The 23310-nt window shown below is 53.7% G+C and overlaps 8 protein-coding genes across 8 annotated transcripts; 3 read left to right on the forward strand and 5 right to left on the reverse strand.

Moving 5' to 3' along the window:
- Positions 1-82: 82 nt before the first annotated feature.
- Positions 83-1179, forward strand: N7459_000726 (nicotinate-nucleotide diphosphorylase (carboxylating); the record flags this gene model as incomplete). Its single annotated transcript, XM_056939911.1, has 3 exons — positions 83-238; positions 319-374; positions 447-1179. 3 exons carry the CDS (start codon positions 83-85, stop codon positions 1177-1179), a joined length of 945 nt encoding a protein of 314 aa, XP_056804191.1.
- Positions 1180-1457: 278 nt separating this feature from the next.
- On the reverse strand, positions 1458-6244 carry N7459_000727 (putative anucleate primary sterigmata (ApsB); the record flags this gene model as incomplete). The annotated part of the gene is made up of 2 exons (XM_056939912.1): positions 1458-4163; positions 4223-6244. 2 exons carry the CDS (start codon positions 6242-6244, stop codon positions 1458-1460), a joined length of 4728 nt encoding a protein of 1575 aa, XP_056804192.1.
- Positions 6245-6964: 720 nt separating this feature from the next.
- N7459_000728 (Sec7 domain protein) lies at positions 6965-11256 on the reverse strand (the record flags this gene model as incomplete). Its single annotated transcript, XM_056939913.1, has 2 exons — positions 6965-8856; positions 8913-11256. 2 exons carry the CDS (start codon positions 11254-11256, stop codon positions 6965-6967), a joined length of 4236 nt encoding a protein of 1411 aa, XP_056804193.1.
- Positions 11257-12715: 1459 nt separating this feature from the next.
- On the forward strand, positions 12716-13863 carry N7459_000729 (unc-50 family protein; the record flags this gene model as incomplete). Its single annotated transcript, XM_056939914.1, has 5 exons — positions 12716-12819; positions 12874-12973; positions 13044-13047; positions 13131-13468; positions 13552-13863. 5 exons carry the CDS (start codon positions 12716-12718, stop codon positions 13861-13863), a joined length of 858 nt encoding a protein of 285 aa, XP_056804194.1.
- Positions 13864-14285: 422 nt separating this feature from the next.
- Positions 14286-15174, reverse strand: N7459_000730 (PDGFA associated 1 family protein; the record flags this gene model as incomplete). The annotated part of the gene is made up of 3 exons (XM_056939915.1): positions 14286-14903; positions 14987-15054; positions 15126-15174. The coding sequence occupies 3 exons, from the start codon at positions 15172-15174 to the stop codon at positions 14286-14288; spliced, it is 735 nt and encodes a 244-aa protein (XP_056804195.1).
- Positions 15175-15680: 506 nt separating this feature from the next.
- Positions 15681-17087, reverse strand: N7459_000731 (putative MFS monocarboxylate transporter; the record flags this gene model as incomplete). Its single annotated transcript, XM_056939916.1, has 1 exon — positions 15681-17087. One exon carries the CDS (start codon positions 17085-17087, stop codon positions 15681-15683), a length of 1407 nt encoding a protein of 468 aa, XP_056804196.1.
- Positions 17088-17963: 876 nt separating this feature from the next.
- On the reverse strand, positions 17964-20936 carry orlA (putative alpha,alpha-trehalose-phosphate synthase subunit Tps2; the record flags this gene model as incomplete). The annotated part of the gene is made up of 3 exons (XM_056939917.1): positions 17964-18133; positions 18192-20445; positions 20511-20936. The coding sequence occupies 3 exons, from the start codon at positions 20934-20936 to the stop codon at positions 17964-17966; spliced, it is 2850 nt and encodes a 949-aa protein (XP_056804197.1).
- A 686-nt stretch (positions 20937-21622) lies between these two features.
- On the forward strand, positions 21623-23161 carry N7459_000733 (uncharacterized protein; the record flags this gene model as incomplete). The annotated part of the gene is made up of 1 exon (XM_056939918.1): positions 21623-23161. The coding sequence occupies one exon, from the start codon at positions 21623-21625 to the stop codon at positions 23159-23161; it is 1539 nt and encodes a 512-aa protein (XP_056804198.1).
- Positions 23162-23310: the final 149 nt, after the last annotated feature.

Here is a 23310-nt window from a genome sequence, read left to right on the forward strand (position 1 = left end):
ATTCAGTCGCAGCATCAATCTGCAGATCTTCCCCCACGCCAGCAAGCACCTCCCACTCAGAGACCGGCTCGACTGGTGCAAGATGGCTGCGACGCACGGAGATCTACGGCACCTTCTGCCGGGCAACTATAAGCGCCTCATCACCTCCTGGCTGGAGGAAGATTGCCCGAGTCTGGACTATGGTGGATTTGTGGTTGGTGAGTCGGAAGGTGAAGCACGCTTACTGGGCAAGAGCCAGGTAAGGACATCATCGTCTTTGATGGGCGACAATTGCAATCTCGGGGATATGAAAAACAAAACAAGTGCTCATGCGCATAGGGTATCGTCGCCGGCATCCCATTCTTCGATGAGGTATTCGCGCAACTTGGCTGCACGTACGTTCCCCTTCCCCTTCCGTTCGGTCCATGTTGCATCTCGTCCTCCCGGATCTCTAACACCACCCCCAGAATCGAGTGGCACGTCAAAGAAGGCCAATCTCTCACCCCAATCCAACACTGTGCCACCGTCCGCGGGCCCATCCGCAAGATCCTGCTCGGCGAGCGCGTAGCCCTAAACATCCTCGCCCGCTGCTCCGGCATCGCTAGCAAAAGCGCCCGCATGGTCGCTGCCCTCCAGGCTCAAGGGTGGCAGGGCACCCTGGCAGGGACGCGCAAGACAACCCCGGGATTCCGCGTCGTCGAGAAATACGGCATCCTTGTCGGCGGCGCGGACCCCCACCGCCACGATCTGAGCCATATGACTATGCTGAAGGATAACCATGTCTGGGCCTCCGCGAATAACCGCGCTGCAGCCGATGGAGGCGTCGCAGATCCGTCATCGATTGAGTCCATTGCGGCGGCTATCCCACGCGCCGTGCAGGCGGCCAAGGCGGCTGGCGGTTTTGCAACGAAGGTGGAGGTTGAGTGCCGGAGTGTTGAAGAGGCGAATGCTGCGATTGGGGCTGGTGCGGATGTGATCATGCTGGACAATTTCACTCCCGAGGAAATTCGAGAGGCGGCAAGTCATTTGAAGGCAGCTTGGGCTGGTAAACAGCGCTCATTTTTGATCGAGGTCAGTGGCGGGCTGACCGAGGAGAACGCGGCAGCTTATGCGTGCCCAGACGTGGATATTTTGTCTACTAGCACAATTCACCAGGGAACGAGCATCGTGGATTTCTCGCTGAAGGTCTCGCTGCGGTAGACCTTTGTGTACGTATCTATCATATTTGATTCTCATCCACGAGTAAAATGTATTTGGAATAAGATACAATAGAAGAAGAGAAGAAACAAAGACCCAACCAAACCCACTTCAACGCCATCATGACCATCGTAGCCTGATCGTCACACACATATGGCGCAGGCAATATGCCGGACAACTAAACACAACCGAAACATCAAGCCGGACGGGAAAAAAAGGGGGTATTATACCTAAGTACACAAGAGTTCACAAGCCCGATCAATGTGCCATGAGTCATCACATCACATCTCAATGTCCACTGTGATGCCCTCACCCTCGCTCGAACTGGGTCTTCCGTCAGAGACCGCCGTACGATTGCGTCCGTCTTCGAGAGCTGCCGAAGGGCCGCGCCGGATGCGCTCTCGCTGAAGTTGATCTCGAAGCTTCTGGTTCTCAGCGTCGCGCTCCTCCAGCCGTTTCCGTGCTCCACTGCGGTCAAGAAGGCGGCCCTCTCGCTCAGCTTTGAGACGCTTCTCGAGCTCGTGCAACCGGTGAATCCATTTCTCATCACCGCCTTCCCAGCCACCATGTTGTCCACTGCGAGTGCGGTGCATCATGGCTCCAGCATTGTTGGTCAATGTGCTGCTCGACGAGGAATGAGACGGTTGCGGGATGCCAGTCGAGCTACGCGTGAGACCTCTTTCGGGACGCGGTCTTTCGCTGCTGCCAGAAGTCGAATTATGGCGCGTCAACGATCGCTCTGCATCTACCAGAGATCCCAGAGATGGAGACCGAGAACCTGATGCCATCACTGCCGCTGCAGTGGCGGAGGCCGACCCATGGGTCCGTGAGTTGGACTGGAGTAGATTTATCTCAGCTTTGAGCAGTCTGTTCTCACCCCGCAGCTTGGCTAACTCAGGAGACGAACTCGAATGGACTCGCCCAGATCGAATATTCTTGACCGTCTCCTCAACACGTTCCAGCCTTCGCATTCGCTGAGCAAAGATATGTTCAAGGTTTTGGTGCTGCTTGGTCAAGTCGATCTCGACGCTTCTAATGCGGCCCTTAAACTGGCCAATCACACCTTCCACGGTCTTAATAGCAAGTAGCAGGTTGCGGCTGAAGCCCGGCCAGAACAAGATATTGCCAATAACTTCCTGGCTCGGAAGGTTACCGTTGATCAGACTGTTCGAATGTGCCCAGTCAGGACCACAGATTGCAGAGAGCCTCTTCCAGATATTAAGGAACATGGCGTTGCGTTCACTAAGCTGATCCTTGAACTGTTGTTCGAGTGAAGCGAAGCGCTTGCGGTCTTGGTTCCGAGCATTCTCCAAGTCTGTGATACGGGAATTACTCTGGGTGATAGTCCGCGATGCTTGCTGGTGAGACTTAAGGGACTGTTCAAACGACTGCTTGTCGGCCCGGCGAGCTTGTCGCTCTCGGTCCAGAAGCTCCGAAAGCTTGCGAGACTCAAGCCCGTGGCTCTCCAGAAGAGCGTCGCGATTGCGAAGCACTGTCTCTTTCTCATCGAGCTGGGATCGAACACTTTCCAGCTGAAGTGCAGTAGATTCGAGCTCTTTCTGAAGTTTCATGATGTTGGTGATCAGGCTGGACCGACTGCCACTGAGATCTCCCAGTGTTTCTCGGAGGTTATTCTCCAGATCCATAAGCCGTTCGCGCCAGGTAGAAGTCTCGATCTCTTGGGTTGATAGGCTCTTCTTCAACCGTCGGACGTCCTCCTTGGCTGCCGATGCTTCACGATTCAGTTCGTTCATGATACGCTGCACTTCTTGCTTCTCCTTGCTTCCAACTACTTCGCGTTGGTGCCGTTCGTCGGCCAGCCGTTGCTCAAGCTCTCGGGACTTCTCCTTTTCACTGTACAGACTCATCTGGTAAGTCTTGAGTTCCGACTCCAGATCGCCGATACGAATCTTGTCGCCATCTTGCTCTTCCCGGAGGAAAGCGATTTCGTTCTGGCTCGACTCGATTTGCACTGTTAGCCGTTGCACTTTGGTGTTCGCCTCAAAGAGACTCTTTTCCAGAGACTCCATCTCACGGTTGGTTTCTTCCAACTCCAGCTGCACGGCCTGGTATCGTTGCAGGTTGTTCTGCGCATCTTCCTCCAGTCGAATGATACCCTCACTGGCGGAGCGCATCTCTGCTTGCAACACCTTCAGGCTCTCATCCTGATTCCTCAGGTCTTCGCCCATGCGCTGACATTCAACAATCTTCTGATCGAGCTCTTCCCCAAGGGCATCCAGTTCCTCCTGCGCTTCAGCCCGGAGATCCTGGAAAGCAGCATCACGCTCATCCGCCATCTGGAGAGCCTGATCTCGTTCTTGTTGCAGGCTCTGCATTTCTTCTTCCGCCTGGTCCACATCAGCCTGATATGCCTTATCGAGGGCTTCCAATTCTCTGGCGTAGTCATCCAACTGGCCTCGGATAGCCTGGTTATCAAGCTTGAGAATTGACAACTGATCACGTAGTTGTCCATTTCGGGCTTCCAATTCCTCACGGTCCATATCACTGCGCGAAACACCAGTGCCATCGCTAACTTCAGAGGACGGTCGCACTTGGGCGCGAGATGCCGAACGGTCGAAAATACTATCGCCAGCGACTGAGCGGCCACCATGACGGCCGTGGCCGAGCTTCAATTCCTCGATCTCCTGGTAGAGCCGTTCCTTTTCCCGATTGCGAGATGTGAGCATCGATGTCTGCGCGCTGACTTCTTTCCTCAACTCCGCATTTTCTTGCTTCAGAAGTTCAAGCTCGACCATTAGTGTGCTGCTGGAAGTGTTCGCAAGAGCACTGCGGGCGCCATCTCGCTCAGATGCAGAGACATATGAAACGGTCGAAGCCCCTCGCTCACGTTGTCCTGACTTCGAGCCGCCAGCGGAGGTGTAGATCTCACTTCGGAGACGAATTGACTCATCGCGTAGTCTGCGGTTTTCTTCTTCAGCTTGTTCGCGAGCAGCTGTTTCTGCGTCAAGCATGTCTTTCCACATGTCCTGTGAAAATAGCATATTAGCATGCAATCGGCTAGGGGACAATTGGGTGTTACAATTACCCTCTCTTCTCTCGCCCCGGCATCCGATCCCCCTGCCCGGTTCTCACTCAAAGACTTTACCATTTCAGCCAAACGCCGCTTCTCACTTTCTCTAGCAATGCTCTCTGATCTTAGTCTTTCAATCTCGAGCTCGTAGGTCTCGACTCGTTCACGCAGATATACAATCTCCCCATCCTGTGCTGAATCTCGATCCCCGTCGTCAGACCCCTCAGGATCATGATTGACCATGGATTCCTTGTCAGACTGTTGATCTTTCAGTTGCTTTTCCAAGTCACGAATCTTGCGCTTCAGGCCTTGGTTGTCTTTTTGCAACTTGAGCTTATCCGACTTGAGCTCGACATTCTCTGAGATCATTTCCTTGATACCTTCCTCGGACCGTTTGTTTAGAGCCTCATTGAGGAAATGGATGCGCATCTTCAAGTCAAAATTTTCCTTTGAGAGACGATCAATAGTGCTGCTTTGTTCCTTGAGCGTCATCGTGCGACCGCTTCTTCCAAAGGAAGGAGTGGCAGTCAAGGCCCCCGCGCGCTTCTCAGGAGATGGGCCCAAATTTCCATAGTCTTCGCGGAACCGTTGCGCAAATGCGGTTGGAACCTCAACCCGTTCTGCGATTGCCGTTTGACTGGTGAACTGGCTGTCTTGGGGTTTGGCCCTCGGTGTGACCGGCGCTGAGGTATCGTCAAATGTTGTTCTTTGTCGTGAAGACTGAGGTGAGCTTTCTTCTTCTAGGGTTTGCAGCCCTCCGTCACCTAATCCGCCAACGGGTCGTCGCTCTAAAGAGTTCTCTTCGCTGTATCCGGAGACGCCAGATGCCATACTTCCAAGGCTGGTTGTTCGTGTCATATGAGTACGACTTCCCGAGTGGAGGCCGCCCCATTGGTCAGATGCTGCTCCTCCGGACTGGAGCGCATAGTCGGCACCTAATGTGGCATCACTGTGCGTTGTTTCAGTGTTATTGCTGGCGACTGAGGAATGAGATAGACGATTGGCGGATTGACGGCTGGTCAGGTATTTTGGCCGACTCCCTCCTCGTCGACTGCCACTAGCACTGACACTTTGGTCACTAAAAAGTCTGGACGTACCGGGAGAGAGGCTGCGAGAGGATTTGCGAAGCTTCGAGGGCGTGAGCTGCGATTCGTCGGGTTGGGATAATTGGGATCGGAAAGGGCGGTCATCTTGAGAAAATACGGTGGTGTCTTGGGGTTCCTCGGACAAAGTAGATTGATGACGGCGCGCACCTCGGAGCAATGCAGATGCTGAAGGTGATGAAGCGAAAGAGTCCAGTGTTGTATCGTAGGCTGCTTGCTCTGCATGCGCCGCCGGAGTGGATTCGGTGTCGATATCCTCTTGAGGCTCAGCAGTACCGCCCTGTTGCTGGTGAGGTTCCTGGGAGGTCTCCGATGGCGGTATGAAGGATAGCTGGGACGACTCGGCATGTCCTGTCAGGTCGGCATCGTGACCTCCACCCACGCCGACCAGGTAGGTATCGTCCGCGCCGGCGGTGGGACCGGTCACAGCGACTTCAATGGTGGAAGGTTCAGGCAAGAAGCTCGATTCCATATCCATCAATTTCCGGCGCATTTCATGTTCCTCGATGAGTGTTTGGTTGTTGCCTCGTTCGTGGTCGCCATTCTCGCTGGACAAGGGGAACAGGCTACTGTCGTCGCGATCGGTAAAGGGAGGCAGAAGACTGGAATCCTCAGGGTCTGGCAGCAGCGTTCCGCTGGCAGCCTCTTGCTGATCATTCTCCGCCTCGATGGCAGAGGGTGCCTTGGTTGTTGTGGTTTCTTGCGCGTCGTGGACTCTGCTCGGGGACTGCGTTATTGAGTCGTCGATGGTACTCGGGGGCTGCACCCCCGGCGCGTCCTCGGCCATGAAGTAGTCAGAAACGCCAAAATCGGCATCTAGGGGCGAAAGCTCGTCTGGGGTTTGGAATGCTCCAGACTCATAAGAGGGGATGCGCACCGAAGGCGGGCTTGGGATGACGATCGGAGGTGGTGCAACTGGGGCTCTGGTCGACATGGTGACGGCGTCTAGGCGTGTTTTGGGTCTCCACCGACGGTGCGTTTTATCCACCGCGATTGGCAAATGAGCGGTGCTGGATGGTGGACTCTGTGACAGCTCTCATGGAATCTGCCCAGTGGACGTCGATGCTTCTCTTGCTTTAACAATTCACCCCTCTCCCTTTCTCTCGAAGTGACGCAGACAAAGCTGTTGCAAGTACGACCGGCGAATTGTCCTCGGCTGGAGAAACAACAACAATAATGGACTACGGATCGCCGGTTGATCAATCACGGCCAGCCATCACATCCTACCTATGTACGCTCGACACGCTTTCTACAGTGGCAGAGACAGCAATAAATTGAGGTATCATATTCCACAAGTGGATCACAAACATGGTATCCGTAGCATCCATCGCTTCGTAGTCCCGAGCATTAAACAAGATAAAACGAAATCCGCATCCAGGCAGAAGAGAGCATAGATACCAAAAGAAAAGAAAAGAAAAGAAAAGAAAGGAGAATGACCAAGGAAACATAGGTGAAATTGTACAAAAAGAAATAAAATGAGAGGAAACAGGCCGCCAGGTCGCTTTTGAACAGTATATGTATCCCGCAACCCCTCAGCCTGGAGGGTATGTACAATGGCCTTGCAATCAGATTCGAGTGTGACTCGTCACAAGGTAAATAAGATAGGAGAAGAAATAAACAGAAAACGGGACCATGGAAGACTGGTGGAGTGCGATCAAGCTGAGTTCAATGGTTGCTCCTCCGGATTTGTAGTTTCCTCGGCAGAAGAAGTATAGTAGTTATTCGAGGAAGCATAAATCTTGCCCTTCTGGACAATCGCGTTGCGCAAAGAATCGATGTACGTGCGGAACTTGACAATTTCCCGTAGCAAGTACGACGACTTCCGCTCCCAATTGGACATTGCCTTGGCGGAGTTGGGGTGTCGCGGCGAAAAGGCCAGGTTCATCGCAGAGCGTAGCTCGTTGTGTCTCTGAAGATCATCCTCGACGTTCTTCACATACGCCTGCAGGGCCTTTAGCTGGTCCTCTTCAGACAAGTTCGAGGCCACCATGCTCTGCTGCGGAGGGCTCCAGTCGCTGATATGGACCCGGTCTGCCGGGAGTTTGGGGCGTACAGTGCCCTGGTCGATGGAGCTTCGAATTGAGCTTTGAATACTCGGACGGGGAGCTCCCGACGATGGCGGAGGCGATCGATTCTCAGAATTGATCAGAGCACTATTGATAACAGCCTCACTCCAGCCATACTCAATGTTACTGATACCACCCACCAGAGGCTGCTTCGACAGTCGAGCACTCCAGTAGTTGGCCGTAGAAACAAACTCGCGAACAATCTCAGGTGTACCAGCCTGGAAAAGGTGGACTGCGCCAGTGGGCAAGCTCAGAGCCCAGACGTGAGGTCGAGACTTGGAATACCCAGGCGGAGGAAGGGCACTTGCAATGGTTTGGCGGAGCATAAACTTCCAAATCTCCTCAGCATTCTCTGTCCAGTTGCCACCGCCGACCACCACACCACCACTGCGTTGCTTTGCTTTCTGTCGCATAGACTTGGTCGTGTTATTGAATGAGAAAAGTCGCATCCATCCCTGTTGGATAACAGCAAAACATTCGTTCCAGTTGCGATCTTTAGCGCGTTTGTCAACCGCATCCAAGTGATGTTTGTGCTTGACGCTGCCCTCCTTCGCCCATGGAGCGCCAGCCAGGGCGAGCGTTTCATCCTCCAGAAGAGGTGTAGTCCGTTCAGGTTCGTCAAAACTGTAGACTGAAGTGGCAGAATCTTCACGGATGATGGCCTGACTCAGTGCATTCGCGAAACCGATGGACTGCTGATATTCACCCCGAGGGTACTCCGAACCAAAGGAGTCCACCGAGGCAGATGTAAATTTGCCCAGAGAATATTTACTCCATGTGCTTGAGGCGGTTGGGCTCAAGACGGAGGACTGGTCATCCAGGCTGGTGCGGCTCGAACCCATCATGGACGGAGGGTACAGCCTTGCTCCCCGAGAACGGGGTTTGGATGACCACCTTGCGGCTCCATGTCGAGAATCAGCAGATCGACCTCGAGGGAAAATATCAGAACCACTCTTGCTGATAGTACTGGGGCTCCTGCGAAGCATGCTAGTTGAGGGACCCAGGAGATTGCTCGACGTCATGCGAGAGACCTCTTTCTCGGGCTGAGCACCGTGAAGAGGAAGTCTCTGTTTTTGGATGGAGGAATAAAATTCCTTCAGAACGGATTCTACCTGTTGTTCCCAGACCCTGACAGTCTCTACGAAAGGAGTGTTGACTAATGGGCCAGCTTCGCCGTCGGCGGTATTTCGTCCGGGATTTTCCATATCCAGTAAGCGATGGCCAGCATCAGGAGGGAAAGTCGGAGAACGAGCGGACGAGGGTGCGGAATGTGTGGACTCCACTAGTCCGGGCGCATTCTTGGAGCGATTGGTAGGACGCAGAGTCTCGAAACCCTCGGGGGCCGCATCCATGGCAACTCGATGAATTGTCGGCATAGTGTTTCGTACAAATTGAGACTTTGTCATCTTCTGATCAATATCGGCCAAGTGCAGATCAGTGTTCAGCAGAAGAAGGGAATAACAAATGGTGTGGACAACATCTAGTACAACGTTAGAAAACTCATCAAAGAAACGGCATTCGAGAGCTGGAACCTACCGACAGCTTTGAAACCATGGCTCGGATTGCAATCACACCATCTTTTAGAAAAGGCATCCAAGACCCGATCGACTTGCTGTGTTTCGCCTTTCAGCACCAGCCGTTCACAAAGGCTGCGAAGGGCGGCAAGGATATTGAGATTCGACCAATTGAAAAATCGCATGTAAGCCTCTCGAACGGTGGCCCGGTCAGGTTCCCCAAGCCAAGCAGCAGCCGGGTCATTGCCTACCACCTGGTCTTGGCTATCGAAGAGCTTCTGAGCTTGCTCCCAATCAGACACCGTTGGCCCGTTCTTTATAGCTTCACCTGGTCCATCTGTCGGGCGGTCTGTGTCTTCAAGTGCCTTCGGTGCTTCGGATTCGATCACTGGAGTATTGGCCGCAGTGTGATAATGTGAGACCTCGGACGTAGTGGGAGACTCGGGAGAGTTGGTCTCGTTTGGAGGCGCCAACGATTTGGTCCCTGCCAAGCCATCCTGACAAGTGCCATGCGTTGTGGTTGTTGTGGTGATCTTGATGCTGCGAGAAAAATCTTCCACGACAGGTGACAGCACTGAAGCAGGGGCAACATTGGAGCTCTTCTCCCGCAAAGCGGAATCACTGGGTACAGCAAAATCAGCATCACCACTCTTCGTGGGCTGATCTTCAGCACCCCGACTGTCCCCCAACAGCGAAGGGTCCTGGCTGCGAGATGAACTGGGAGGCTGGAGAGCTTGCTTCGCCTTCGAGTTGGCTCCAGGGGCCGACACGCTCTCTCGTGGCTTCTGCGCTTGCAACGAGGCACATTCGCGAATCTTCGTTCCTGCCTTGCGATGTTCCTTGGGTTCCGGGTTTACGGTTACGCCATCGGCGAGATATGGGTTCATGACCTTGCGCAAGCTGCTCACCGGACTCGGCTGGGGTTTCATCGAATCCAGAGGATGCGGAGCATGATCTTGAGGCAACACAATTGGCGGCGGAACATGATCAGTGACAGACTTCTTGCGCCGGCGAAAGAAAGAGGACTTTTTGTTGACAACTTGCTGGGGCCTCTCGCGGGGACCAGTACCAGAGGGAGGTGCAGGGGGTGGGCCCCTGGATGCCTGCTGTTGTCGTCCGGTCAGATTGACGGTAGCACCGGTGGCATCTTTGACTTCATTGTCTTGTAAATAGGATAAATCATTCGCATTCGGTCCAGGAGAGTCTGCTGGACTGGGTGACGAGTTTTTTGATGAACCAAAAACACGCCGAAAGAAACCCGGTCGTTCTTTTATGTTTGACGTAGTACTGGCTGTGACGGTGGTCGTGGTACTCATAGCTGTCGGCTCTGGCTGAGGGAAAGCCGGTTTGTTATATGAAATGGTGGGACTGGGAGCAGGCGGGTCCAGCGAAGCCGGAATGGTCGGTGGAAGATCGAGATCTGTGTCGCCAGATAGCTGGAAGTCATTTTCTCGAGTCTTGAGAGTTCCAGTCCCGATGTTCTCTGGGCGGGTCTTTCGGGCCTGAGGGCCGTGATTTGATTTGACGCTGTTTCGTCGCGATGCCACCGGTGTGCATGAGGAGGGTCCATTTGGAGTCCTGTAGTCCGGGAACTTGCGTGGTCCTGCTGGTACGCTGGGTGTCGGCGCTGCGTCGTCATCGTACAACAGTGATTCCTGGTCCACGCCAGGGTCTGCGTAGGGAACAAAAGCTTTCTTGGGTCCACAGTCGAAACTGGCTGAGCGTCGGTCCAAGCCATCCGAGTCGGCCCGTCCTCTCGGCATCGTGTATGCGTGGTCCACAGTCGACGGGCTTCCTTTGCTACCTTTTCGAGTCTCGTTGGTCCTCGGTATTGTTCCAGCACCACTCCGAGAATTCATTGTCTCCCGACCTCGACTACTGTCCATCCTCTTGGGAACTGACTGGTAATTTGAGCTGCTATTGCTTCGTCGACCCTTGGCTGTGATGGTCGCGTAACGGCTGCTACCATCCTCATAGCCATAGTCAGCGTCAGAAGACATTGAGGAAGAGAAGGTGTGTCCGCGGTATCGACCATGCACTTCGGTCTCAAAGGCCGAGTTGAACAATCGATAATCATCAAGGACGGACGAGTCTGGGGCAGAAAACTGATCGAGCGAGAGGAGCATGTTGTCAACAATCGATGTTCGAGCGGCGTGCTTCGGAGAAAGGGATAGGTCATGGGGGTCCCGCTCATCCCCCGATTCGCTGGCCCTCGGCGCATTGTCCATGGATGCTACGACGTCTGGAAAGGCATCGCGGATGGATGGCCGGGTAGAATAACCTCGCTTTGGACGGTATGTGGCAGTCTGCGACGGGGGCGTGCGAGGAGGCGAGGCAGAAGCATAGGTGTCGCGCTGTTGAGACATCGTCACGCCTAGCAGTCGCGGTCAGCAAGCTCTCCAGGGTTTGCAAATCATCAATTCGGGGAACAGCAGCCAACGCCAGCGCAATATGTTGGAGTTCGGCTAGACGAGATCGAGATCCGGGCCCTTTCATCCAGAGCTGCTACGTACCAGCAATACCCAAGAGTCGAGATGATGGAAGTCTCGCTGCCCAAAGGTGTGCCTAGAGTTGAGGGCGGGCGTGCCAGTCGTCAGGCTTTGGAGCTGCTCGTAAGTCCGGAATTGAGGCACAGGGAGGATGCCTCACTCGGTCATCGCATTGACAAGTAAGGGGCTTGAAGCAGCGCGGCTGCGTGCAGACAATTGGGTTGACAACGCGCCCGGAGGACGAGAAAGCCGGGGGCGGGACGAACTCCTGAACGGAGAAACGGGGGAAGGTTGAAGTTTGGCCCAAGTGGAGAATGGAGCCACGACCAAACCAGCGCAACTAAATTCGAGCCGATCCAGGCGAGTAAGCCAGAAAGCGACCAAGGGTGCAAATGCGAGGAAGAGAAATTTCGCAGGACTGAGAGGTCGAGAAATTGAAGAGGGCGGGACAGGGGAAATTATGGATTTCACGGCTCTCCGTACTAGTGATCCCTATGATATATTGATGAAGATATGCAACGACTTCAGGGGGTTGGACGATCGAACCACGATGTGTGTGGAAAAGACAAAGAAGCACTCTGTCCCATCCATGGCGAAAACATTGAGCCTGACATATTTTCCACATGCATACCATATTCAACCCGTCCACTTCGTTCTGACTCCTCGCCTCTTGTCGATCTGGAATTGTCCAGGTGGATCGTGGTGGGGAGTCTAAATCAGGACGGAGTGGACATGTGTACATACTACTGTAGACCGCATATATAATACTGTATGTAGTTACCTATGTATATCGAGAAGCCCTGCAGCCAATGACGATCTCCATGTGATTTCGCATCTGCCTTTGCGTACACGATTCGGCGTCTGCAGGTCATGATAACGCGATGTGATGCACCGGGCCATGATACGACCGGCCGTGCGTGGCATCAACTCTGATTCCTCCGAAGACTCGATGGATCAAATATGCTTTCCGAGTGGACTTCTATGTACATACATACATATAGTCCTTGGAGTATTTACCCAGTATGTACTGCCGTATGTATCTATCTGTACGAGCGACAAGGATTCCACCTTGTCAAAGCGCCGAGTCCATCGTAGAAGTGCGCAGAAGATTGCTCACAAAAATTGCAGCACCCACACCAAGGGTGAGACGTCGGAGAGACGAGGGACGTTGAAGATAAAAAACAATAAAAGAGTGCCTAGGAACGTACCTTGGCACTTCCACCCTCCCCCACGTGATATGCGATGACATAACTTCCCCGACACGTCGTCGGTTCCCTACACGCCACGACCCCAGGCCTCAATGATTCCCGGTTCCTGATCTAAACGGGCCTTGACCATGAACCCGCATATCTCTGTCCCCCGCCAACATGCCGGTTCGGCCAACTTTGGCTCCACGTCTGGTCGCGGGTCCAGCGTGCGCATGCCGCGCTTCTTCAAGCGGTAGGTCTCTAAGCCCCCTGCTGGGACGAGGGATGAGGCTGATCTCCGCAATAGACTTTTCAAATTCCCCCAGATGGACTTCGAGATGGCCATCTGGGAGATGACTTCATTGCTAATTGCCCCTAAGAAGGTCTTCAAGTCCATATACTACCATGTAAGTCCAATTCCTGTCATGATCGGCTTTGCTGGCTCCATGCTAATTGCGTCGGCATTCCGGCCGATAGAAACGTCAGTCCTCCTGCACTGGATTCACAAGCTGTCGAGCTCTCTTGAAACCGCTAGATCACCTCTAGATTGACGTTTATTCCCAGAAACGAAAAACACCTGGCACCGCCCTGACCCGTCCTTCACCTACCTCCTCTCTTTCTTCCTCTTTCTGACAGCTTTGGCCTGGGGCCTCGCCTATTACCCCTCCTTTGGCGCCATTATCCGGCTCTCATTTCTCTTTGTGTTTGTGCATTTCATAGGGTCCTCCCTCCTCGTCTCGACCATCGGCTACTTCGTAATTGGCCGATTGTTCGGTCCAAACGGCGCGGCAGCGTCTTTGACCGGTCTCCGCAGCTCCCGAGGCCGTCGAAGAGGTGCTGCACAAGGTCTATTCGTGCAACCAGGCGAGAAGGATCAGCTGGAGTTTGGCTACTGCTTTGATGTAAGACGGGCCCTTTCCGTGCCAACCGCATTAGCTATTGGGCGCCCCTGCACATGCCTCTAACCACTGTGTGATATTTTCAGGTCTCCAACCGCGCCTTCTTCCCGTTGTACCTTCACCTCTATGTGGTACAGTTCTTACTCTTGCCACTCCTCACGCGCAGCCCAAGCAACCTCTTGGCTACCTTTCTCGGCAACACACTCTATCTTTCCGCCTTGACCTACTACACCTACATCACTTTTCTGGGATATAATGCCCTGCCTTTCTTGCATAATACTGAACTACTTCTCGTTCCCATCCTTGTCTTTGCAGTCCTGTGGCTAGTCAGTCTGATTGCCGGCTGGGGCGTTGTTATGCAAGGGCGGAGTGTTGAAGGCCTGTTCTGGGGCGTTTAAAGACGCCACGCAACGACGTGGAATTCTTCTCCCAGGCTTGTGTCCTGGGGTCATGATATCAGTACTTGTGGAATATCAATTCCACATCCCATGTATGAAACTCGATTTCTCTTCTCGTTTACTCTTGGATATGCATAAAAAAGAATAATTCTGGTCTCTTGGCCGCGTTCTGGACGTGTGGGTGTATACGAACTTGATCCTTTTTTGTTTCCCCATCGTCTTTGATCTCAATAATTGGATCCCGGAGATCTTCCGAATCTTCATTAGGGGTCATTATAGACCAAAATATCAACCCTTCCTCTTGTCTCTGTTCATTGCCTTGTACGCTCGTGTCTGTTTTCTCCGCAACGCGCAACGCAAGGACATCACGATGTATGCAACTGCTAGATCACGTTTCCTCTATAGAAAGGTACGCCTCATATCTATTTCTTCTTTCCGCCCTTCTTTTGCTTCCCCATAGCCGCAGCCCGCAATTTCTCCTCGCGCTCCTTCACAGCAGCGGACCGCTCCTTGGCCTGCTCTTCCTTCTCCTCTTTCTCGGCTTGCTTGCGAGCCCGCTCCGCCTCACGCTGCTCTCGAACAAGCGCTAGCCGCGCCAAGTCAGATCGCGCTTCCTCGGTCTTGCCTTCGGCATGCAGCTTCAGGTACCGCTCACGCGCCTGCTGGGCCTCAATCGCCTCGCGCTCCCGCCGCGAAAGTTGCGAGAGGTCCTTCACGACCTTTTTGGGCTTGTCCCCCTCATCCTCCTCATTCTTGACCAGCTGTGATCGAGACTTGGCAGTGTGGTTAGGGTTCGCGGGGAGGTCCTCGTCGGAATCGTCGTCTGAAGGTGGCAGATCGCCCGGCTGTGCGGCCTGCTGATTTCGCCTGGCAATTGCTGCTTGTTTCTTGGCTTTTGCGGCAGCTTTGCGGGCTTCACGGCTCACGTCTGCTGAAGTGGCGGCCTGGCTGGGTCCAGCGCCCTCCTCATCACTCTCTTCCGAAGAGCTTTCTTCGGATGATTCTTCCGCGCTCGACGATGGGACCTCATCTTCAGGGTCCTATGTTGAGCAGGAATTATGAGTTAGTTCTTGGATGATTGTAGCGCGATGGTGCAAGGTCTGCATGGGTGCTTTCAACGTACGCGCCAGAGACCGACCGCATTGCCATCTTTGTCCGTGGGCTGAACATCCCGGCTGAAGTGCTTGCCTCCTACAGATCGTCATTGGATTAGTCTTGCTGTTGCGCGAGCTTGGCGGCGGATGCGATGCACGCGACCATACCTCCTCGCGAAGGCTTGGAGAACTTTCCCCCACGACCGCGGGGTGCCATGACGAAGGTGTATAGGAGGGAGCCGGAGGCTTATCAACCGCGGCTCGGTAGTAAAGAGGAATAATGAGAAGTATACTCGATAGGTCCCAGGTCAAAGTCAGCAGTGTTGTTCCCGCCAATGATTGAGTCACCGTTGCGGCCTGGACATACACCGACTCTGCGGCCGGACAGAAATGGAGGGGCAAAGTGGGGGGGGGGGGGGACCATTAGGGCGCGTACTTACCGATGAAGAAGCGGTTCAGAGTAGGTTTCAGGCAGAGGCAAAAGTTGAGGTACAACTGGGATTGCACTCCTGGTGAAAGATGGCCGTGGAACAGATTCGCTAAGACTCAAGAAGATGGGGAAGCGCGACGAGTCACCGCGTTCGCATTAATCAGTCACATGTGGGAGAGGGACTCCGCACTGTTCGGCGGATCCCCCCCGACACGTATATATATGCTCTGTATACTGTATGTTGGCCGTCTACTGTACAACCCGCCCCGCAAGCAATATCTGACCATCAATTTTTATACACGCGTGATGCCCATGCCTACCTTGGTCACTCGCGCCCCGATCAAAGTCAATGTTCCCGCGATGATCGCACTGCCCATGAACATTTGCGCGTAAAGGTATCCCCCACCATCACTAGACACCAGTGCGCCGGCGATAGGAGACCCAATAAGCGCAGCCACCGCCACGACACTGAGGACCATACCCATGCGCACGCCAGTCTTTTTGAGGTCCGAGGTGAGAGTGCTCAGTGTGGCTGGGAATAGTGATTGAATACCGGCCGCGGAAAGACCGTAGAAGACAGCGAATGCCCACAGGCCTGACATGTCTTTCACGGCGGCCCAGCAGTAGGCCACGAGAGCCGTGGAGCAGCTGAACGGAACTAGCAGGTTGAGGGGACCGGTGAATTGATCGGCTAGCAGATTAGGGATCAGCCGGCCAAGTAAGCCAGCTCCATTCATGACCATCAGCAGATCGATGGACGTTGTCTCCGAGGCGCCGATAACATTGCGACTGAAGCTGCCAATATAAAAGAAGGCGATGTAGAGGCCCCAGAAGTTCAAAAACATGCCCACCGCGAAGAGCAGATACGGTAACTCTTGGAAGGCAGCCCACTCAATCAAGGGCCCGCTTGTGCGTGGTGGCAGACGCTGCTTGAAAAACACCAGACATGGAATCAGTGTTGCCAGTGTGATGAAACCCAGCGTTCGCATTGTCCACCCATACCCAATTCGCGGCAGCAGGCGCATTACGACTGCGGGAAACACCAGACCACCCGTGGCTGAGCCCGAGGCAGTGATTCCAAGGGCGATTCCACGCCGCTTGACGAAATAAGTTGAGATGAGAGCCAGCGTGGGGCAGAACATGAGGCCACATCCAATACCTTGCCCGAGACCCTGTGCCAGAAAGAGCTGCCAGTACTCTGTGCAGAGCGAAGTCATGAAGATACAGAAACACTCGAGTGTGGCACCGACTATCAAAGTGAAACGGAAGTAGCCTGCATCTGTTGCACGACCCGAAAAGGTCCCGATGAAGAAGAGCAGAAAGATTTGGATACTGCCCACCCACGAGATGTCGGATGGTGAGCGACCAAGCGTCGACGTGTAGTATGTCTGAAAAACCCCGAAGCTGTTGATGTAGCCCCAGGTGTTGAAGATAATCAAATGACCCAGGGCAACCTGTAGCCAGGCCTGGAAGCCCCCATCTGGCGGCGGGCCAAGATCCTTGCCGGACTCACGCGTGCGTACAACCGATAGCGTACGGGCCACAGCACTGGCATTGGTGGGGATCTGAACGAGATCCTGGCGAGGGTGGTTATCACCGATGGCGGACTCCTCGTCGGATGACAGGCTTCGTGGAGATGGACGATCCTTCGCCTCCAGGGACCGAGGATAGATTGGACTCTGCGATTTCTCGACAACCATCCTCAACAGTCTGCTCTCCGCCGACAGGAATGATCTAGTGTCGGCCGTCGGATATTGTATCGGATGCGGTTTAGAAAGCTTCTGGATCGGCTGTCATGTCTCTGTACCAGTCAGCACCACGAGCCCCCTTTATGTCAAGAGATTAAGAAACGACCGAGGAGGATCCAGAAAGCCGAAATTGACCTGACTCATAGTGCGGAAGACCCAGAGAAAATTGGCGCGTAAAGCCCGATTGCCTCGGGCTTCGTGCCGATCATCTGCACCGGCTATTCGCAAAGATTGCCGAGTGCGACGGCTCGGATCGATAATTTGATATACAAGCCTAGTTGTCAAAACTCATCAAATTACATATGCATTATCACGCCATTGATCCCCGCGGGGAAGCGCTAGTCCACTCCACAAATAAAACAAAGAGGGGGGGGAAAGGAAGCTGAGACCTTCGGTTTCATTGACCATCACTCCACCGCAGTATCTAATCAGGTTTATAAATCAAAGCTCATGCATCCATCTATGGCAGAATTATAACCTGGACAATACAAACCAACACCAGCGCAACACCAATGACGTCGCACAAATACGCCAGTGACTCCCTGTGGCTGAAAGCGAATCGAAGCATAGTGACAGCAAGCAAGCAGAAAAGAAAAAGAAAAGATCACCAATTCGCCAGATCTGAACAGGTTCGTGTACGTTCATGAGATTATGTTCTGGGAAGGGAGTTGCCCGACCTGATTAGCCCAGAGTCATCACAGCCAAAGTTCTGACAACGCTCGGAATGAGCCAGACCGGTGGCCTCTGGGGGCAAAGGTCCCTTGCCAAGGCGAAAAAGGTCCGATTCCGGTCGATCGGGACTATCACGAGCTTTCTCTCCATTCATCGCTAATAGTCCTGATTATTGGTGCTGCTGTTAAGCACCTGGATGGTGCTAATGACATCGGCCGGCTCGAGCAGATGCCAGCTGGCGTCTGTCTGTTTCGAACTAGCTCCCACAGTCACCGAATACACATGGCCCTGCGGTAGGTCGAATTTCTGAAGCGCGCGGAACATATCTGCGAGCAATTGTCTCAATAAAGGGTGCTCTACCACAACGACTTCCGCTTCACATACCTTCGTCAGTGAAGTCATCCCCCAAACAGAGGATGAATTCGGGCTTCTTGCCGGGCTCCGTGCCATATTCATTTACCAACCGTGTGGCTATGAAGCCCTTGTTGACAAATGTGGGTCGCACTTCTAGATTGGCTTTGCCCGCCATGACTTCCACGTCCCATCGTTTGGCAACAGTATCTTCAAGGGCCTTTCGACATTCGCGCGCTTGAAACGCTCCATATTCCGGGTCTGCCCGACGGTAATGCCATGTCAAGGCCACACGTTTCCGCTCGATGAAGGAGCCCTGCGTCCGTTCCGTGTAGTGCTGGAAGACTTCCACGACCTCCTTTTGCCAGTCCATATTGGACCGTTCGGCCAGATTTTCCCAATCGTCAGACCGAGGCTTGCGAATGAAGCATCCATGTTCAGCACTGAGTCCCAGCTCGGGGATATGGCCCATCCACTCATCCAAAAAGGCCTGGTCCCGTCCACTGATAATCCAAACAGCATTCCGGGGGTCTGCGGACAGGCTTTTGAGGGTGCGCAGGACCCGATCAGACGGAATGGCTGCTTGTGGGTCCTTGACAATTGGCGTGAGGGTGCCGTCGTAGTCAAACATGAAGAGTCGTCTCCGCGCCTTGCGGTACTGCTTGATCAATTTTGCACGATCAAGTGCTGGGGTTGCGACTGACTGATCGAAAGATGAAAGATTTGTCAGTAGACGGTGGAGGAATTGCCTTGACCACGCCGCCACTGTGTTGGTGATGACATGCTTATACAGCTTGAGATGTTGTTCCCTCCGCTGCCCAGCGGGCATCTTGAGGGCCTGGTCGATAGCGCCTGCGACACCAACTAGATCCCATGGGTTGATGTGAATCGCGCTGGGTAAGGTCCCAGCAGTTCCCGAGAACTCAGAGAGGATGAGAGGACTGTGGTTTGTCTGTTGGCAGACAATATACTCTAAACTCGTGGTGTTCATACCGTCTCGTACCGTCGTGATGAGGCCCACGTCGGCAACCCGCAATAGAGCAAAGTATTCGCGCTGCGACAAATACTGCGGATAATATTGGACGGGAGAAAAGCTTAGCGAACCAAAGCGGCCATTGATTGTGGACACCAGATTGGAAATTTGGCCGGCGATTTTGTTCTCAGGGTCTTCTTTTTCTTCCTCCACACTGGTCGGACTGGTGACTTGGATGAGAACAACCTTGTCACGCCATTCGGGGTACCGTTCCAGAAACAACTCAAATGCCTGTAGTTTCTGAGCCACACCTCTCACGCTGTCCAGACGATCGCGACCAACAATGATCTTCCGCCCTGCATACAGCTTGCGAATGCCTGCCACAGTCTTCTCGATATCTGGAGCTCCGAATGCGGACTTTTGAATAGCTTGCGCATCAATCCCAATGGGAAAGACATCCACCGCAACGTGTGCACCGTATGCATCCACTCCGGCCGAGTTGGACTCAAACCCTAAAACACGGGTACAGCATGAGGAGAAGTGCCGAGAATACGAGAAGGTCTGGAATCCGATCATGTTGGCACCGAGAACTCCAGTCAATACCTCTTTCCTTTTTGCAAGACACCGCACGAATTCACTGCTGGGGAAGGGAGAGTGTAAGAAAAATCCCACATAGACGTTGGGGATGCGTTGACGGAGGAGACTGGGCAGAAGAAACAAGTGATAGTCGTGCACCCACACCACATCGCCTTCCTGATAGTCCTCAGCAATGCGGTCGGCAAACAGCTGGTTGAGCCGAACGTAATCGGCCCACCACCGCCGTTCCGAACGACCATCAGTTGGGCCATGCTGCTTATAATGCAGAAGCGGGTACAGTTCCCTCTCTGCGTATCGCCGCCATCGTCCTTGGTCTTTCAAGACAATGACATCTTCCGGTTCCTCTGATGCGTCTGACAACCAGACCGGCAGAATTCTCCCATAACGTCCCGACGCCAATTGACCATCAAGCCGCTCTCGGTCCTCTCGCCCAATGTTGATTCCATCCACCAATGGATGTGAAGGTGGTTGCTGGTTCGCATTAACAGGGACGGGTGCCGCTGCTTTGTTGATTGGAACCTTGGCTGGGTTATTGGAACCAGGTGGCAATTTACCTGCCACATTCGCGGGGATCTGCTGTAAAGGTGCCTTTGGATCTATGATTGGTTCCACCTCTCCCGTCCAGCCCACAAAGGTATGAGACCATTGCGTCGCATTAGAGGCCAGATGGGCAAAGGAGTCGAATAGGGCAGAAGTGCCGGAGCGCGGCTTGAGTGTCTGCTCTCTCAGGTAGTGGTCAGTCAGCTATCCTATATCCGTGAGCATTCGAACTGACAACATACCCAGTCTGATTCTGATTGAAAGTAAAGCTTGTACGGGATACAGAAGGCGGCACTGATCAAGCGGCCACTTAGACGTAGTCCTGGGTGCTGGTCGCGCGGATCAAGCTCGGGTAACATGGGCGATGCATCTCCCACGAGACTCAATCGACGCAACAAATCCTGCCCTGATGATTCTTTCCTGTAATTCTCCTCCGGTATCGAGGCCAGGCCGGGCGAGTTCGCCGCTGGGGCCCGGGCCCCTGGAAGGTTGGCAAAGTACGAAGGCGAATCGCTCTCCAGCTGGTTCTTCTTATCGGCATCCAAACTCGGAGTCGCATTGGTGGCATCCATGTAGGCCTCATCTTTCAGTGCTTTTAGCCCCGGCCCGACGAGCACCGGATCTGGCTGGTCGTCGGGCACCTGCACAGGGCTCTCTTGATCAGACATAGCTCGGGGGTCAGAGATCGAGGACGAGAACGAGAAGTATCACCAGCAAATTACTGCGGTCGTCAGAATCAGTGCAATTGTCACATGCCAGCCGCTCTCCAAGACAGACAACCCAGATGTTGATGAACTAAGGAAACGAGAACGGATGGCGCATACCTCGGAGAAGGACGGAGAGGTCGAGGGGCAAATCGACACGGGGGGCTACGGGCGCAAGACAGCCATGGATAATCCTGACACACTGCAAGGGCCAACACAGAAGTCAAAACGGGAAACGGGGATGGGTAGAAATAAGGAACCCGGAGAGGGGAAGTTGGAGGGGCAAGCGGTGAGATGAAGCCACCGTCCGAAACAGGAACCCGTCGAGAGTGACTTCGGTGGGGTTTCCGCAGTCCAGAACAATGCCTTCAGCGGTACGTCATGATCACAACCATCACCCTGGTGAAGACAAAGCTTGTTTTACGGTAGGTCACCACCTATGTATATGGCTATCTAGGCATTATCATAACCATCATCGTCCCAATTTCCGACTCCTAAGCTTCGCGTCCAATCGCCCGATCTCGTAGCCTAAGGCACCGACGTACCTTGCCCATAGTGCCGCGTCGGTTGTAGATTCCTCATCCTTCTTTCTTCTCCCCCTCCCTCCCCTTCTTACCCCCCGGCCATGCTGCCTAGATGATTTTGCTGCCATGCGGCTGTCAGACCTCCAGTCCCCGCGCCTTCCGCTTCGTGTGCCCAGAAGACTTCGTGCCTCTGGCCCACCGGCACAGGACCCCGATGTTTTCACCAGCGATCTCCGCCGGACCCTAGAGGCCCATCGATCCTCGAATCGCGCTCGTCTTATCCGAAAAATATACCCTAAAACGCCTCCTGCAGGACTCTTTCGGCCATATATACCCCCGGAAAATCGTGCAGGGTACCGGGCACCAGGACGACCGGCACCCACCGCAGACGAATCCAAAACTAAGAAATCGACGAGCAGAAAGCACTCGCGTGGACTGACCCGGGACACCAGCGCCCAGTCGACGAAAGATCAATTCATGAAAGGCCCAATTCAGGGATCAGGTCCCCTACCTGAGCAACAACCCTGGCTGAGCTATCGGGCCTCATTTCAAACCACCGGCGATGCCACTACATATCTGGGTACCGAGATCCAGGCGCTCGACAATTATCTCTCTCCAAGTGCCACTGAACGCGAACAAATACATCGAGTGACCACAGATTTAGCACTGTTATTGGGAAAAGTGATTCCGCAACCTCCTCAGCTCATTGGGTCACGTCGGACAGGTCTTGCGCTAGCACACTCGAACCTCAATTTTCTTCTGCCTTTCGAGGACCCTTCGCGTTCCTTAGGCCGGGCACGAAGGCCGAGTGCCAGCCGGCCTCAAATACAGGAGGACCACAGTAATCTGATTCGCCAGGTAAGATCTATCTTGCTGAGCAATCCCATCTTTGACGGCTCAGTCCAGCTGTTTGGGAAACGGAAACCAATCCTCAAAGCTCGACACGGGCCAACGGGGTTGCTACTTGAATTTCAATGCGGCGAGATTGTCCCCGCGATAGATGAGTACCTGCAGGATTACTTGGTTGAATATCCGGTTCTTCGGCCTCTGTATGCGGGAGCACGGACACTACTTGAGGCCCGCGATACATTTGGGGCCGCCAAAGCGAGCATTGGATCCGACGAGCTGGCTATCTTGATCGTGGCTTTTCTCAAGATCCATCATGGTCGCTTTCTCGGCCCCCATCGCCTCGGGGATCAGTTTCTAGCGTTGCTTCGGTTTTATAGCGCCGACGTTGACCTTAGATCCGTTGGAGTTGCGGTCGATCCTCCTGGTCTATTTAACGCAAAGACTCTGCGAATCCCGTCCGAGGCTGACGAGCCTGCTTACTTGCGTGGCCAGCGAGCTTTAGTCAAAGCGAAACGCGCCGCAGTAAGGGCGGGGAATTTTCGTGTGGGACAAAGGCTGTGTATCCAAGATCCAACACACTACGGAAACGATTTAGGCCGGTGGTGCCATCGTACTTTCGACTTGCAAGACACTTTCGCTGTCGCATATGAACGTCTTGTCTTTGCATGCAAGGATTGGAAAGGTCCCTGCGAGGATAGCTCTATCCTCGCAGCTGCAGTGCGGGCCAATTTTGATGAGCTGGAGAACGTGCGCAGGAAGATTGTGCGGCCGATAAGTACTGCTCCCGGTCTTCATCTGCCGAAGAGAACTGATTGAGTATATACCAACGACCGAGGAGTCGGGGGGGGTGCTTTGCATTGTTAGATACCCTGTATATGTATATCTAGATTCCAAATTTCTGTTCTTAATAAATCCGCAAGCTTTTCATTATGGTTCTAGCCCAGGTTAATAATTGAAGGTACCAC

This window comes from Penicillium hispanicum (genome assembly GCF_028827665.1).
Source record: "Penicillium hispanicum strain IBT 35686 chromosome Unknown utg000001l_segment0_segment0, whole genome shotgun sequence".
Taxonomy (NCBI): domain Eukaryota; kingdom Fungi; phylum Ascomycota; class Eurotiomycetes; order Eurotiales; family Aspergillaceae; genus Penicillium; species Penicillium hispanicum.